The sequence below is a fragment of the Panthera pardus genome, unplaced genomic scaffold, assembly GCF_024362965.1.
Source record: "Panthera pardus isolate Hobbes unplaced genomic scaffold, ASM2436296v1 HiC_scaffold_21, whole genome shotgun sequence".
NCBI classification, from domain to species: Eukaryota; Metazoa; Chordata; class Mammalia; order Carnivora; family Felidae; genus Panthera; species Panthera pardus.
In genome coordinates, this window is record NW_026526777.1 from 5,226,093 (window position 1) to 5,243,290 (window position 17,198).

Sequence of the window (17,198 nt, forward strand, 5' to 3'; positions counted from 1 at the left end):
GCTGACAAGTCCCAAGAGCTGAGACCCAGGATTGCTGTTGGCGTCTGAAGGCAGGAAAGAAACAAATGTCCCAGCTCAAAAGGAGTCAGACAGAAGTAATTCTCCCATATTTGTGAGAGGGTGAGCCTGTTCACACTTTCACCTGATTGGATGCAGCCCACACACATTAGGGAGGATAATCTGCTTTACTCAGTCTACTGATTCAAATGTTAGTCTTACCCAGAAAACCCTCACAGACACACACAGAATAGCGTGGGACTGCACATCGGGACACCGCTGTGCCCCGGTCAAGTTGACACAGAAAATTAACCGGGACAGCCCAGGAGGAAAAGGAGAGTGGCGAACACATGATATTTTCTTCCACAGAAGAGGGCTAGACGGCAGGGAAGGCTGGTTTGATGTAGAAGGAAAGTCACCTATAGGGGGGCAGGGCCCAGAATGGGGAGCACATCCTTGAAGGGCCTTCTCAGCTCTAGGCCCACACAAGCCTTGGAGGAGGGCAACACACAGCAGAAATGTGTGTTTTGTCAGCGCCAGGCCTGGGGCCTCCCACCTTCCTGCAATGGAAGACACTAGTGAGAACATTTTGCCCATTTGATGGTTTTATTAGCTCCTATGACACAGGTAGGACTTGAAGAGTTGCACACAAAGGGAGTAGGGTTGCTCAGCTCCCCCAGGAAAGGCTTGGGAGGGACTCTTTCTATGTGGCAAAGTTTCTTGCTCACTCCTGAGGGGTGAGCCTGACCCCATATTCCCAGGAAACCTAATGAGCATGCTCCTCAGAGAGGAGGCCAGAATTTGGGGTGGGGAGAAGTTGAAACCCCAGAAAATCGGGCATGGATGTGGGAGCAAGGGTCAGAGATAACACAAATTAACTCCTCACACACACTGAAACGCCAGAAGGAGCCCACGAGCCCAGGCTCTTCCCCTTTGTGTCTCGATTGTCCAGGCCAATGGAGCAGGCCTTGGCCGACAGTTTAACGTTGATGGTCCTCTCAAATCTTTATTGAAACAAGAAAACATCGTTTGATCACATCTTCTGGTGGGAAGAATGCATGTGTATCTATATATGGGCGCTGAGAAACAACCAAGGATATAAAATAAAATATCAACTGTAGTTTTTTATTTAATTAAATTAATTAATTATTTGCTTGTTTGTTTTTAAGTTTATTTATTTATTTTGGGGCACCTGGGCGGCTCAGTTGGTTAAACATCTAACTTCAGCTCAGGTCTTGATCTCACAGTTTGTGGGTTTGAGCCCCACATTGGGCTCTGTGCTGACAGCTCAGAGCTTGGAGCCTGCCTCGGATTCTGTGTTTTCCTCTCTCGGTGTCCCTCCCTGACTCGCACCCTTTCTCTCTCTCTCTCTCTCTCTCTCTTAAAAATAAATGAACATTTAAAGAAATGTTTTTAAGTTTATTTGTTTATGTTGAGAGAGACAAAGACAACCTGAGTGGGAGACGGGCAGAGAGAGAGAGTGAGAATCCCAAGGAGGCTCCACTCTTCTAGTGCAAAGCCCGATGAGGGGACTTGAACTCTCAAAACTGTAAAATCATGACCTGAGCCGAAACCAAGAGTCAGATGCTTAACCAACTGAGCCACCCAAGCACCCCTTAACTCTAATTTTTTAAAAGTTAATTTGAAAATCCTTGTAGATGCCCCAACAGCACACTTTCTTCCATCCCGTATAACCAGAGCTCCTGTCTGGCTGATGAAGGCAAGACCCAGCCATCTTCAGCTTTCACTCCTGAGTTAGAAGAGCTCATCTCAGGGCCATAGGAGGCCAGGAACAATGGGTACCATGACCACTAGCCACGTTGCAGTCCAGGCTACTCCAGTGGATCTGCCTGAAAGAGAAAGAAAATGCCAATCAGTTAGGTGTCTAGAGTTCAGGGAGGGAAGGATTACTTCCCCTCTCTGTTTTTCCACCCCACTCACCATCCGCACCTACTAAGAGGAAAAAAGAGAAAGGGAAGAGAGAAGAGAAGGGAAGAGAAGAGAAGGGGTAAGAACAGAGGGGAGGAGGGAGCAGAAAATTAAAAGACAAAGAGAATGGGTGATAAATTGGGGATGCTTTTCTAGAATAATTTGGGTGGCTAACAAGTGACTAGAGTGGTGTAGCACTTCCAAAATAAAAAGGGCTATATTATTGTTTTCCTCCTCTCTGTAGATGAGCGGTCACCCTCATTTTATAAAGGACAGGGGCTGTGTTTCTTCCTTTTTCTGGCTCTCAGGCTGTGCTGGTGATATGAAGGTAGTCTCACGGCCAGACCCCAAACTGTCCCATCAGGTCTGTGGTGGCAGGAGAGACTAGCAGAGGCATGGCCAGTCAGTTGGGAAGAATGAAGAAGTATACAGTGTCCATAGTCTGCATGTGGGAGCAGAGGTGAAGAAATCAGTACAGGTGGGAGAGTAGACCGGGTCCGGGAGGACCGTGAAAGAGCAGTGTCTCCGAGGGCCATGATCCCTGGTGCCTGACAGGAAACTCAGGTAAATGTTGGCACCACGGGCGTGAGTTATTCTGGAAGGATATGGATATGGATATAGATTCTCAGGGATGTGGTTTCAGAGGTATGGAAAGTACAGGACCCAGAATGCTGGAGATAGTAATTCAAATTTATTAAGGGGTCCCCCAAACTCCTAGTATCTCCAGAATTGAAGGAACTGGGCGTAATTTAAGTACCATTCATTGAAGACTCATCAGGCACTGTGCTAGGCAGGTTATCTGTACTATCTCATTTAATCCTTATACAGCATGAGATAAGGATTACTATTTTGCCTGTTTCTTAGGAAGGACACGACTTGGCGAAGGACGTGACTTGGAGAAGCGAAGTAACTTGCTTCACTAGTAAGTGACAATTCCGGGATTCACCCCAGGTGTCTGACTCTAAAGCCTACGAGCTTACAGCCTGATCCCAGCTACCACTCTACGGGACTTGCGTAGGCTTGATAGAGAGCCAAGAGAGATGCTCAAGTGAATGGATCCTCCCAAGAGACAGAGGATCTGAAACATGAAACCCAGAGTCTGTCTTTCTAAAGAGCAGAGAGTCTCTACCTTAGGGTAAGGCCCTCGTTCCTGTTTACCGCCTGTTCTGGCTTGTGCTCATCTACCCGGCCCTTCTTGCCTTTGTTAATTTAGGCCGTCTCCCAGAAACCCCTCTATGCACCTGCTCAACTGGGTCTGGTCTGCTCTCCCACTTGCTGACATCTGATTGTCCTACAATTCCCCAGACCTCAGATTCTAGGACCCTGCATTGTTAGAGCTGGGTAGGAGTGTCAGCCCCCCTTTGCAAGCAAGGACGATAAGCTCCACAAAAGCCAGGCGAGCTTGCTGAGAGGCGGTGGCAGAGCCCGGGGTAGAACCCGTCTCCCAGGTCTCACAGATGCCTTTGGGATTCTCCACCCAAGCAGGATGCTGAATAGGATTCCCACAGCTTTCTTGAATCAAGAGCAAACTAGTTACCCGTACCCCGCCTCGGCTCCCTTGGGAATATTTCTTACCCAGACTACAGGGTAAAGTGAAGTAGACTGTGTCATTCTTGCTGCTCACAGCATTGCTGACTTGGCAGGTGTAACTCCTGGAGTAATTCTGTGGATTAACGGTGATTTCAAGCACATTACTATGGATCTCCTTTGGAAATGGTCTCGAGTCCCCATACCAGCTTACAGACAGGCCTTCGGTCCCACATGACAGTTTCAGATGACATCTGTTGCTCTCTTCCTGTGTCTTCTCAAACTTTATGACAGGTTTAGGTACTGGATCTGAAGACGAGGAGGATGTTGTAAGATGAGACGATGGGTTTATGCGTTTATGAGGCGCTGATGCTACAAGCGTTTGGCTAACAAAATACAAAAGGGAGCTAGGTAGGGACAGGAAGTGGTGTCATGGAGAAGAGGCCCCTACAGAGGGAGCCAGTGAGCAGCTTTGACGTCTGGAGGCTCAGACCGGAAGGGCTGCTCCTTAGGGGTGACGCTAAAATGGAGACGGTATGTATGTTGGGGGTGGGGGAAGCCTCGACCCCAGAACCAAAATGGGGTTATGACTATGTGTGGGCCGGAAAGGACAGCAGAGATTGGTTGGCATCAGACTTGGTATCCCAACTGTCTGAGCTCCTTGGGGATCCTTCTCCAGCACCAGCCCGGAGTTGGCATCTTGGCCCATCTGTCCTTCCAGAGCACGTGGGCTCAGATTCAGCAAGAGTCCTGGGGTAAGAGGTGCCACCCGGCACACTGCAAAGCCCTTTCCTGGACCCTGGCAGAGCTACAGAGAAGAGCCTCATGTAACTCCCAGCACGCATAAGCCATGATGCACAGCATTGTATCCGTTATCTTTGGTATCTCGGGGTTTAGTACAGTGCCTGCCACATAGCAGGAATTCCGGAAGCATGTGACAAAAGGATGGGTGGATGGATGGATGGATGGAGTAGTTATGAGATACAAAGGACAAAACGGTAGCTTTGGAGTGAGACCAGCCTGGGTCCTGGCTCTCGTGGAGTGACATCATCAAGATAATTAACCCCTCAACTTTCCTTCCCACTGGTAAACTGACTCCACCTCATAGCACAATGTTAGTGAGATAAAATGGCATCCTCCAGGGGGAAGTGCTTTCTGCAGGGCACAAGTGTTATATGCGTGTTGGAGGTCACATCATCATTACTGCTGTCATCCTGCCCCCAGAGGGGCTAAAAAGTAATCTCAGCATCTGTTCCTTCCTTTGCCATGGCCCCTTTACCTGAGACCCGCTGGCGCCTTTCCATTGCGGCCATGGATGAAACCCCTGCAAAGTCAGTGCCGCTCAGGTGTCAAAGGATTAAATGCGTCAGAGAATTGACGAGCCCAGAGCTTGCCTCTGGCTGCAAGGGTGTGGGGTGAGATGGGAGGGTTCTGCCTGTCTGGTCTCCCTGACTCTAGGCCCATCTCCAGTGTGAAATCCCCCTCAGATTGCTGGACTTCCCCTGCACATTTTCATAATGTTTTTTGGCATTTCCTGTGGTCTAGCCTTGTCTTCCATATCGTCCACATTTTACACGCCGAGAAGCATGCACTGGGGCACTTTGTGGATGGGATTTTTTGAGCCAGCAGAGAGGCTGCCTCTAAGATGCCCCCCTTGAGCTATCAGAAATTCAAGGTCTGTACTGAAGAATGAGTTTCCTGATGGTCTTATCTTCAGACACACGCGCTTACCTCACACCAGCTTTGGGAATTTAAAATATTCAGAAATGTTGCAAGCTGATTATGAAACCATTAGGAACTTGGAATTGGCCGTGGGGGGACTATTTACCACAGAAATTGGTAAATGATACAACTTTGGGCTTTTTCTTAAGACCACTGTAAGAGACTTTGACTCTTTCCTGTTCCCAGAACCTTCAAAAACCTCCCAAATTTTCAGGCTCATGTGACTTAGAGGAAGTGAGAAAGAAGGGGCCTCCAGCCTCTTAGAACAGGGACGGTTGAGCCGGTGGGACCCGATTGTACATGACGCTCTTCATTTACACTGTTTCGGGGGAGAAAGAACATTACAGACATATTCTGAGTATTTTCTAGAGATTTTGTGGTTATATTTTTGGTAATTATCTGGTGGAAGGAAACTGCATGATAAAATGATTTGGTTTGGAAAGGAACCCTTGTTTTCATTTTTTGATGTTTTACTCTCATTATTGACTTTGGTTCTCACGACATCCTAAAAGCAAGATATAATTATCCTCATAATATGGGGACTCCACAGCTCTCAGGTCTCACCTGTCTGGGATGTCTGCCCTGCCCCTCTTCTCTAATAATTGCTTACCTCAACACCAGGGAGGGGTCCCCAGGAGCCATGTTTCTGCTTTATAGCCTGACCCTTCGGGCCGTAAATGTTTTCATCGGATACACGTATCTGAACCAACTTGGGCTAATCAGTTTCTCTCTTTAGATTCTGAGAATTTAGGGGTGCCTGGGTGACTCGGTCGATTAAGTGGCTCTTGATTTCAGCCCAGGTCATGATCTCTCAGTTCGTGAGATCAAGCCCCATGTTGGGCTCTGTGCTAACTGTGTAGAGCCTGCTTGGGATTCTCTCTCTCCCTCTCTTTCTGCCCCTCCCCGCTCATGCTCTCTCTTTCTCTCAAAATAAATAAATAAACTTTAAAAAATAAATAAATTCAGGGGCGCCTGGGTGGCTCAGTTGGTTGAGCGACCGATTTCGGCTCAGGTCATGATCTCACGGTCTGTGAGTTCGAGCCCCGTGTCGGGCTCTGTGCTGACAGCTCAGAGCCTGGAGCCTGCTTCGGATTCTGTGTCTCCCTCTCTCTCTGCCTCTCCCCCACTCATGCTCTACCCCTGTCTCAGAAATAAATAAACATTAAAAAAATAATAATAATAAATAAATTCTGATAACTTAAACCAAGAGTTACAAAAGTCTAGGCCTTGAGAGTAAGTCATGTAAATGGCAGGGATCCAGAGGCCTAGTCTACAGATTCCTGAGGGTGGGGACTCTAGACTGGCCTCATTCTTCCTCCTGTTCAGCCCTTCCTGCCTCTTTTAGGTCCCTTGAATTGCTTTAAATAGGTCTAGTTTCTTTAATAGACTTTTTTTTTTTTTTTTTTTGCCAAATTTACATCAAACTAGTTTCTGCTACTTTGCCATCAAAAGAAATTTACCTAATATGGTGATGTTAAGATCTTTCTCCAAAGGTCACAGAGCTAGTAAGTGAGCTAGTAACCGGAGTTTAACCCAGGTTTGTCTGCTTCCAAATATAATATTAGTCCTTATTCCACATGTACCAGTTAGGCTGGAGCTACGAGTGGAAGTTTTTGTCCCATCCATTCTGAAAGGTAAACAGCCTTGCTTTAACATTCCCTGCCCCATTCTGTATCTCTTGTACCTTTCTCCTTGAGTCTGATGAAGTCTGTGTTCAGGTATATCATTAAGATAAGCTCAGAACTGATTTGGGTTGATCACAGAAGAGCGTGAAGAGAAGAGAGAAGAAACCATTTCTGTGGTTTTCCCTCTCTTCACGGTTTTAAATGTCCCAAGGCTCTCAGTTTGGGTTCTGCCGGCCCAGGCTCACTCCCCAGAGGAACGGGCTCCGGGAGAAATGAATTAAGCCTGTCCTGAAGTTCCTCCTCCCAGAGAGGGTCCCCATGAGCCCAGGGAAACCTCCCAGTGGTCCATCTGGGGCCCTGGAGTGGGGCTCCCCAAACTCACCCAGCACCTCCAGTGAGATGTACTTAGATATCTCTCTCCCAGACTCCTTCAACACCTTCAGGATGTAGGTGCTGCTGTCCTCCTTCTGGACATTATAGATGAAGAGTGTGTGGTCAACACCAAGACGGACCCTGTCCTTAAACTGAGACTTGAAGTATTTAGGGGCTTTGGACTCCTGTTCTACAATCTTCTGGTTGTCGTTGTAAAACCAGGCTAATTGTTTGTAGTCAGGAATCACATTGGAGATTTTCAGAGTCACGTTGCTGCCAGAGATGACAGTCATTTGATCTGAAGCATCTGTGAATGAAAGTGAGAGCCGTCTTAGAGAGGGCAGAGCGGCCCGGTGGCCCAGGCTTTGGCCTGAGGGGTGGGACAGGGAAGAAGGATGGGGTTTCTGCTTGGAAGCGGTGAGTATGGTTTTCACTAGGAGGCCTGGCCCCCGATCCAGAATTCAGTGAAAGCTGCAGCTTGAGGAATGGGCAATGGGAAGTTGCCGATAATTCACCTAGTTCTGCCCCAGACCAGACAGAAAAATGTCACTGAGGCTGGCCTCCGCTCTCTCCCTTGCTCTCATACCAGTAGATTTTCAAATAAAATGGTGACAAGTCACATCCCCTCTCTGGGCTTGTGTTCCCCGATCTTTCAGTTGAATTCTCTAGGAAGCAGGTGGGAAGTAAAGAAGACACAAAGTTCGAAACGAATGAGAGTCAGAGCTGTTCAGTGTCAACGTATTCTAGAAGCATGAAGCCATTTCGTTCATGGCGAGATGATGCTAGTTTTCTGGCGTTCGTAATTTTTGTAGTATTTCTCAGCTTTGGGAAACTTGTGACACGTTGAGACTTCTTTTCTCATTCGAACTAACCTCATGTTTGTTCCTATCTGTGTTTGCTCTTCTGTTCTTTTTTCATGCGGGCACCCAAACCTTGTTTGGCTAAGGCAAGGAGAAGACAAGATGATAACCAGGAAGGTGCAAGAGGAAGGGGAGATCTGTTGACTCATTGTGGAGGGAGAAGAACAAAGTAGACAGATGTGGATAGATAGTTATCAGTATCTACCTATAGGCTGAGAAAAAGCAGTAGAAAGAACCTACTGGTAGAGGAAAGAGGGAGTACGATCTACATTAACTCTGGCCTCGTATTCCACCACGCAAAACCTCAGCTTGTTGTTGAACATTATGTAGATATCTCGCTGCTCACTTTCCACAAGACTATCGTTTCCAAAAGCACTCTCTTCAGCTCGTAAAAGATTAAAACTGCCTGTGTCCCCAGAGCTTTCAAGTTTCTATTCATTAGTTCTTCCAAGCATCCAGGTCTCCATTCAACAAACATGTTTCGAGCACTTACTCTGTGCCTAGTGCCTCTCCAGACATACTTCGGCATTCATTTGCACGGCCCTTCTGATTGAGCCATTCCACACATTATGATCTCTGTGACATAATCAATTCAGGGCCAATAATGGTATTGGAACCACTGTATGCCTGGCACTGTGCGAGGCTCTGATATCAGCCATGCAGACAGGAACTCTGGTCTCTCGGGGCGTGCAGCAAATCAGGACACTGCCCCCAGGATTTTCAAATCGCCAGACATATGTCCTGGACTTGTTCTCATTCTGTTACTTGTTTCCACGTGAATTAATGGAAGTGGTGGCAAGAGAGAGCCTAGATCGATGTTTTTCAGACTTGGCACACTATTGGCATTTTAGGCCAGATCATTCCCTGTTGTAGGGCCTGTCCTGGTGCATTACAGGATGTTCAGCAGAATTCCTGGCCCCTGCCCGCTACATACCAGCAGCACTTCTCCAGATGTGACGGTCAAAAGAGTCTCCAGATCCGGTCAAATGTCTCACCCCCATTCCAGCTGAGAGCTACTGGCCTGGGTCATCCTGGGCAGACTCTCCAACAAGGGTCAGACATACGCTCAGGAAGACAGCTCAACCCGCAATCAGCCACCACTTTATTTCTCGGTAAAGGTCTGAAAGGTCTCTCGATATGCACAAGAGATAACACAAAACCGCACCACTGGCCTAGGACATGTGGTGATGAGACAGAAAGGACCCAGCACCTCTGTTGAAACAGAGAACTTCCCTAAAGTTTCCTTGGAGAAAGAGCAAAGGGGATGAGTCCAATGAGAAAGAATGAAGACTATAGAGCACGTAGACTCAAGGTATGATCCGGGCCCAGTTATACCCTGCATCTTTCTCCTTGTGAGAATGGGTGTTGCTTTCTAAGGACAAGAAGATCATGTCTGGCAAGGGTATCCCCAACGTGCTCAAAAGAACTTCAAAATTTAGTGTGAAGGACGTGGAGAAACTGTAGCAGACACACAGTCGCGAATTTTGTGAGTTTCTCGAAGGCGAAGACCATGTCCTGCTCAATTTTAAATCCCCAAAATATTTGGTTGACATTTTGGTATTTAATACCCAACGGGTGGATGGATGGATGGACGGACGGACGGACAGGACAAAATGTGTACATAAGTGCTCCCAGTTCACACATTGGGTTTCCTTTAACATTTTTTGAGAGACCGTAAGTAGAAATTTGAGTTACTGTTTAATTACTCGTAAGCAATGAACTGTGTTTCTTAAATATGATAGGTGCCCAAACTGGGCCAGTAGACTCCCGTCTTGTGGCTGGATCCTGATAAATGAATAAAAGATGGCTATTATGATGTAGAAAGCAGAGGAGTAGGGGAGGAGGTGCTTGGGACATCTCAAAAAAAAAAAAAATCCAAAAACATAAAAACATAGAGCATTCAAGATTTCAGATACCAAAAATCAATGCAAAGCAGCTAAAAGAAACCTTGAAGTATAAAACCAGCAGCCTCAGATGGGCTGAGATCAGGCTTGAAAATAACAAGGGAAAGGAGAATTTTGTTTTGAACTAACTAATGAAAATGTGGCCTGGAAAAGCAACATAAACCTCAAGATAGCAGCAGTAGAAAGAATGCTTGATTGGCCATTTAAAAAGAAGTAAAAGATATTCTAGTCATCTAAAAGGCTTCTATAATTCATTCACAAGTTAAGGAAGAAATAAGGATTAATTTTACTAATATATAGATTGCAAAATTAAAGAAGTGTTGTAATACAATTTGGGGTATGAAGATGGCGGTTTAGTCTGATAATTGTCTACTAAATTCAGATAAACTGATCTTTCTTACCTATAATACACTTCTTAAGTATTCTTTCCATTTTTAAAGTACACTGACAAAATCTTGATTTGCCTTCCTCAAAATTACATGTGTTAGAAGATAGGGAAATAACCGCAAAGAAGGCTACTATTTTGATTTAATTTTTTTTTTAAATTTAAACCTAAAACAAAGTTTTTATTTATTTGTTTTGAGAGAGAGAGAGGGAGAGAGCAGGCAAGGGACAGGAGAGAGGGAAAGAGAGAATCCCAAGCAGGTTCCGCATTGTCAGCATGGAGCCCGACGCAGGGCTCCATCCCATGACCCATGAGATCATGACCTAAGCCGACATCACGAATCGGACACACAACCGACTGAGCCACTGAGGCACCCCTATTTTGATTTAATTCTAACAGGAAAAAGTAGTTGGTTACGTCTCTGGATGCTGAGGATAAAGTACCTGTGTTTACATGTAGTTTACAATAGAAAATGAAGCAGCTCTTTCCTGTGCCAACCCAGATTTCTTGTCAGTACAGAAGCAAATTTAAAATGGGGAACACGGGGACTCAGACCAAAAGAATCATCATTTCATACCTAAGAGTCTGCTCTGGGAGGCAAAAGAGGCCCTACAGAGGAAGTTCTCTCCACTCTGAAGTCACATGGTTTCCAGCAAAATTATGAAGGAAGGAAAGAGGTGAGTTTTTAAGGTACTAATATGGAGTTATCACGAGCTCTCTGATAAGGTCAACTATTTTAAGCTATACAAACCTTTTAAGGAAGTAATTTCTAAAATTGAAGTGTAATTTACATACGACACTACGTTCGTTTCAGATGTACAATATAATAATGCCCGAATACTTCTTCGGAGGAATAGTGAGAAAGGCAATGGCTTACCTCTCGCTTCTCAGCTGACCTGGAAAGAAAAGTACTGGGAGGTTGAGTAGTTGTAACAGAAAGGAACGTTCGCTCGGTCCCGGAGCACGTGAGGGGAACCAGAACAAGCCCATGGCAGAGGAATGGCCTTTAACTCTTAACAACTAGATGTTGGGGGTTCCTTTGATACTGAGGCTCCCAAGGCCTCTGCTCAGATCCTCATTCACAGACCCTAGAGAGGGCAAGCTTTTTTTCCTACAATTTAGATCTCTCTTTGGGAATGACAACATCATTTATCTTTGCTCAGGACACAGCCCCTGGCTAGAGGTCTCAGAGAATGCCACAGGGAGCAGAGTGTGTAACTAGCAGAAAATGCGGCAGCTTTCAGTTTGGAGCTGATATTCAAAATGGAAAAAAAAAAAAAAAAAAAAAGGAGGGGGTGCCTGGGTGGCTCAGTCAGTTAAGCGTCCGACTTCGGTTCGGGTCATGATCTCTCGGTCAGTGGGTTCAAGCCCCGAGTCTGGCTCTGTACGAACAGCTCGGAGCCTGGAGCCTGCGTCGGATTCTGTGTCTCCCTCTTTCTCTCCGTCCCTCCCCGACTTGTACTCTGTGTGTGTCTCTCTCTCTCTCTCCCAAAAATAAAAAATAAAAACGTTTTGGAAAATAAATAAATAAATAAAAATTAATAAACACAAAATGCAAAAAAAAAAAAAAGAAAAGAAAAAAGCAACAACAACAACAGAAAGCAAAACACCAGACCTTCCCAGACCTCGAGCCGTGGAACGAAATATAAGAAGCCTACTTCCCGGTCTCCCCAGGGCCCTGTTTTTGTCATGACCCCATAGGAAAAGAGAGAGCCTTATCTCCAAGGCTCAGGAAGTTTCTCCACGGTGCTGCTACCAACACAGGTGTACCTGCTGTGTGGAGACCACACTCCACTCCCGGGGTTAAGCCCCACCTCATACCCCCTTTTCCATCTCACCGTGCCTCCCATATACGATCACAGGCACACGACGCACGTAAAGTACCTTGAATGTTTGCCAGGAGCAAATGAGGCAGCAGTAGAAGTCCCAGAGGTATAAACCACTCCTGCCTTTGGGGACACATGTTATGTCCCAGGAACGCTGAAGACAGGCCAGACCCCACGTTAGCAGCGGACCGAGGGCTCCAGAGCCCTTGAAATCATGGCCCAAGTTTAGAGGAAAACACCCACTTTTTGCTTTTACAAAAGCAGGCTCATGGGTGGAGTTTGGAGGTCAAAAACAGGAAGCCACCATATGTGACACACAGCGGTGAAGTGAGCTACTTTGAAGGCACAGTTGGTTCTGTTTTCTCGAGAGAGGATCCATAGCTACTACTGGGTTCTCAGAAGGGCCAGTGCTCAAAAATGATTAGGGTTCCCTGATAGAGAATATCTGCTTTTGGCTTCCCAGGCAGGAATCACCCCAATTAATCCAGAAGGTAAAATTAGTCAGGGCCCACCAAACCTGCAGGGGATTTCCGGCCGGGGCCACGTCTAAGTCATGAGAGGAGTAGGTCATATATAAGTGTCATTCAGGACAGAATGTCTGGGAAATCAGGTCCCCCATGCCCTAAGCCCCACCCTCAGGCTCTTCCTCCTTAAAGATAAAGTCACTGCTTGTACCTTTACATTAGCCTATCCACGGAACGTTAGTTGAAAAAGCAAGATCACTTGGTCCAAAAGGAGGGATTTCCCAGAAATTTCAGGCCCATCCCTCTTGAACCTAAATGAATTATTTGCCCATCTAGGGCCCTTTGGGGACCCAAACAGCAAGCCACAGTCCCTAATACAGCTTATTTGTAACTATTTTTGAACTGGAGACGTTTCCAATTCAACAGAGAGGGCACCGATAAAAACATGGCTCGTCTCCATCTGCGAACTCCTCTGATGAAAGGAATTACCCTCCCCCAAAAGATCAGCTTGGGGAAAGTGAGTCAGCTCAATACCTTAAACTACGGACGACACCCCATTCACTTGATCACATTGGAGCCCTGTGAGGTGAGAAGGACAGGCAGTATTGCCTGCATTTTATACTTGAGATTTTGAGTCAGAATAAGGTCATGGTTCAGCTCTCCTCCACCCCAGTCTTCTGCTCCTTCCCCAGTATGGGCTACAGGAAATCTGCGGACTAGAGAAGAGACGATGAGACGGGAGTAGAATGAGGGAACTTGAGGTGGACTTAGCTAGGGAAGATTTTAAACAGAACCATAAACAAAGTGCGTGGGAGGAGGAGGCAGAGTCACAAGGGCAGAGAAAGAGAAAAAGAAGGAAGCGAAAGAAACCACACGTGGGTGGGCTTTGCTCAGACCTGGACTCTCCAGAGAGTCTTCAAAAGGGCTACTGCTCCGTGTTTCTGTGTTTCTCGGAAACATTTGAAGCTAACCCTGGGGGGGATAACAAGATTTATTCCCAACCTCCCTAGTTCCAGTAGGAGGCAGCACAACACTGCAGGTGTCCGCATAGGCTCCAACTTGGGCACATCCCAAGGAGACTAAGAGAGCAGGGGACCCAGGACAATATCCTCACCTAAGAGGTGAGCAGAAGAAAAGGACCCTAAAGACGAAAATGAGAAGGATCCACCATGGACAGAGGGAAGTCTAGGAGAAAGTGATGTTTCAAAAACTGTATCCGGATTAGCAGAAACTGTACTCATTGTATTTAATAATTGTGTGCTCACTAGTGACCTTAATCTTGGTGAGAGCCATTTTGGGGAGCAGAGACCAGATTCTCCTCTCCTCTTCTCCTTTCTCCTTTTTCCTTCTATCTATCAGATATTCCTTTTTTTTAAAGATTTTTTTAAATTTTTTAAATTTTTTTAAATTTTATTTTATTTTGGAAAGAAAGAGAGAGCAGGGAAAAGGGACAGAGGAAGAGAGAGAGACAATCTTAAGCAGACTCCAAGACCAATGACCCTGGGATCACAACCCAAGCTGAAATCAAGAGTCAGATGCTCAATCAAATGAGCCACCCAGTCACCCCTATTAGATATCTCTTGGGCTACATCTGAAGTTGTACAAATGAAAGCTATACATCTGTCTGCTCTCTTTAAATTTTTTTTTCTAATGTTTATTTATTTTTGAGACAGAGAGAGACAGAGCATGAATGGGGGAGGGTCAGAGAGAGAGGGAGACACAGAATCTGAAACAGGTTCCAGGCTCTGAGCTGTCAGCACAGAGCCCAACACGGGGCTCGAACTCACGGACCACGAGATCATGACCTGAGCTGAAGTCGGACGCCTAGCCGGCTGAGCCACCCAGGCGCCCCTACACCTGCCTGCTCTTAAGCAGCTCACGGTCTCATGTGTAAATATGGTTTTGAAATGGAGAATAATGGGACCACATGGATGGACCACCCAACACAAACTGTGTGATCGGGGGAAGCTGCTGGGAGACAGACAATAGGTGTGACTCCTTTGAAGAGCAAGGGAGTGTGTTACATAAGGAAGACGAATACAATAACATCTGCGAAGGCAGAGAACGTGGCTAGATTGGGAAACTGAGGATATGTTGTGTGACTGAAACAAACAAAAAAAAGGAAACCAGGTCCAGATCAATAAGGCTTTTGTGTGTGTGGTCAGGAGTTTGGGTTTTATCCCGACCCCTTTCAAGGAGAAGTAAGTAAAGGATTTTGGGCTGATGGATGATGTGCTTCATTCCACGGATTAGAAAGAACGCTGATGAAGAGGAGGATGAGATTAGAGGTAAGGAGATGTTAGAAGATTCCAGCTACACAATAATGAAGGACTCGGCAGCAGCAGCAGCAGTAGAGTGGGTGATGGGAAGAAGTCAGAATCAGCAGAAGTCCATACCTGGTTTTTTAGCGGGAGAAGGAGGAGGGAAAGGGAAAAGAAAGAGCCGATTGTCGGCTTGGGGGACTAAATTGGTGGGTGGGACATGAGAGATAAGTTCAGTTTGGGATATGTTGTGATTAAGATGTCTGAAACAGAGTCGAATATGTGCACCTGGGGCTCAAGAGAGAGATCTGAGCTACCTCCCAGAAATGTGAATAGTCAGCACACAAATTGTGGTGGAAAATCCTATCATGTACAAGAAGGATCTCTCTTGGGAGGAATACGTAAAGTGAAAAGGAGATTGAGCAGGGAATTCCCCATGTCTTAGTCCATCCAGGCTACTGTAACAAAAATACCAAAGCCTGGGAGACTTGCACAACAAATATCTACTTCTCATACCCTGGAGGCTGGGAAGTCCAAGATCAAGGCACCAACAGATTCAGTATCTGGGAGGGCCCACTTACTAGTTCATAAATGGCCATCTTCTCATTGTGTCCTCGTGTGGTAGAAGGAAGGACGGAGCTGAAAGGACGGAGCTCTCTGGGGCCTCTTTTAAAAGACACTAACCTGGGGTCTTTTGTGGTTCCATACAGATTTCAGGATTGTTTCTTCTAGCTTTAAGAAGAATGCGAGTGCAATTTTGATTGGGATTGCATTGAACGTGTAGATTGCTTTCGGTAGCATTGACATTTTAACAATACTTATTCTTCTAGTCCAAGAGCGTGGAATGTTTTTCCATTTCTTTGTGTCTTCTTCAATTCCCTTCGTAAGTTTTCTATAGTTTTCAGCCTACAGATCTTTTACATCTTTGGTTACGTTTATTCCTAAGTATTTTGTGGTTCTTGGTGTAATTATAAGCGGGATCGATTCCTTGATTTCTCTTTCTGTTGCTTCATTATTGGTGTATAGAAATGCAACTGATTTCTGTACATTGATTTTGTATCCTGCGACTTTGCTGAATTCATATATCAGTTCCGGCAGCTTTTTGGTGGAGTCTTCCGGGTTTTCCATGTAGAGTATCATGTTGACAAAGCAGGAAAGAGTATCCAATGGAAATAAGTCTCTTTAGCAAGTGGTTTTGGGAGACCTGGACAGCAACATGCAGAAGAATGAAACTAGACCACTTTCTTACACCAGACACAAAAATAAACTCAAAATGGACAAAAGACCTAAATACGAGACAGGAAACCATCAAAACCCTAGAGGAGAAAACAGGCAACAACCTCTTTGACCTCAGCCACAGCCATTTCTTGCTCGACATGTCTCCAAATGCAAGGGAATTAAAAGCAAAAATAAACTATGGGGACCTCATCAAGATAAAAAGCTGCTGCACTGCAAAGGAAACAATCAACAAAACTAAAAGGCAACTAACGCAATGGGAAAAGATATTTGCAAATGGCATATCGGATAGAGGGTTAGTATCCAAAATCTATAAAGAACTTACCAAACTCAACACCCAAAAAACAAATAATCCAGTGAATAAATAGAAGACATGAATAGACACTTCTCCAAAGAAGACATCCAGATGGCTAACGGACACATGAAAAAATGCTCAACATCACTCCTCATCAGGGAAATACAAATCAAAACTACATCGAGGTACCACCTCAAACCAGTCACAGTAACTAAAATTAACAACTCAGGACAACAGATGTTGACAAGGATGTGGAGAAACGAGAACCCTCTTGCACTGTTGGTGGGAATGCAAACTGGGGCAGCCGCTCTGGAAAACTGTGGAGTTTCCTCAAAAAATTCAAAATAGAACTACCCTTCGACCCAGCAATAGGAATTTATCCTGCTAGGAATTTACCCAAGGGATACAGGAGTGCTGATGCATAGGGGCACTCGTACCCCAATGTTTATAGCAGTGCTTTCAACAATAGCCAAATTATGGAAAGAGCCCAAATGTCCATCAACTGACGAATGGATAAAGAACATGTGGTTTACATATACAATGGAATACTACTTGGCAATGAGAAAGAATGAAGTCCTGCCATTTGCAGCAACATGGATGGAACTGGAGAGTGTTATGCTAAGTGAAAGAAGTCAGTCAGAGAAAGACAGATATCATATGTTTTCACTCATATGTGGAACCTGAGAAACTTAACAGAAGACCATAGGGAAAAGGGAAGGGGAAAAAAATAGTTACAAACAGAGAGGGAGGGAGGCAAACCATAAGAGACTCTTAAATACAGAGAACAAACTGAGG

General features: G+C 45.6%; 1 protein-coding gene across 3 annotated transcripts; it reads right to left on the reverse strand.

Annotated features, from left to right (window-relative positions):
• Positions 1-1,101: 1,101 nt before the first annotated feature.
• On the reverse strand, positions 1,102-12,391 carry CD48 (CD48 molecule). Of its 3 annotated transcripts, none has more exons than XM_019433346.2 (4): positions 12,206-12,385; positions 7,183-7,479; positions 3,502-3,762; positions 1,102-1,847 (listed from the first exon to the last, which is right to left on the reverse strand). In XM_019433346.2, exons 1-4 carry the CDS (start codon positions 12,282-12,284, stop codon positions 1,768-1,770), a joined length of 717 nt encoding a protein of 238 aa, XP_019288891.2. In that variant the 5' UTR covers positions 12,285-12,385; the 3' UTR covers positions 1,102-1,767. The 3 variants fall into 3 exon arrangements, with proteins under 3 accessions (XP_019288891.2, XP_019288890.2, XP_019288893.2); XM_019433345.2 differs by lacking the exon at positions 1,102-1,847 and adding an exon at positions 1,860-2,368 and having other exon boundaries at positions 12,206-12,391; XM_019433348.2 differs by lacking the exon at positions 1,102-1,847 and adding an exon at positions 1,861-2,292 and having other exon boundaries at positions 12,206-12,388.
• Between the last annotated feature and the right edge of the window lie 4,807 nt (positions 12,392-17,198).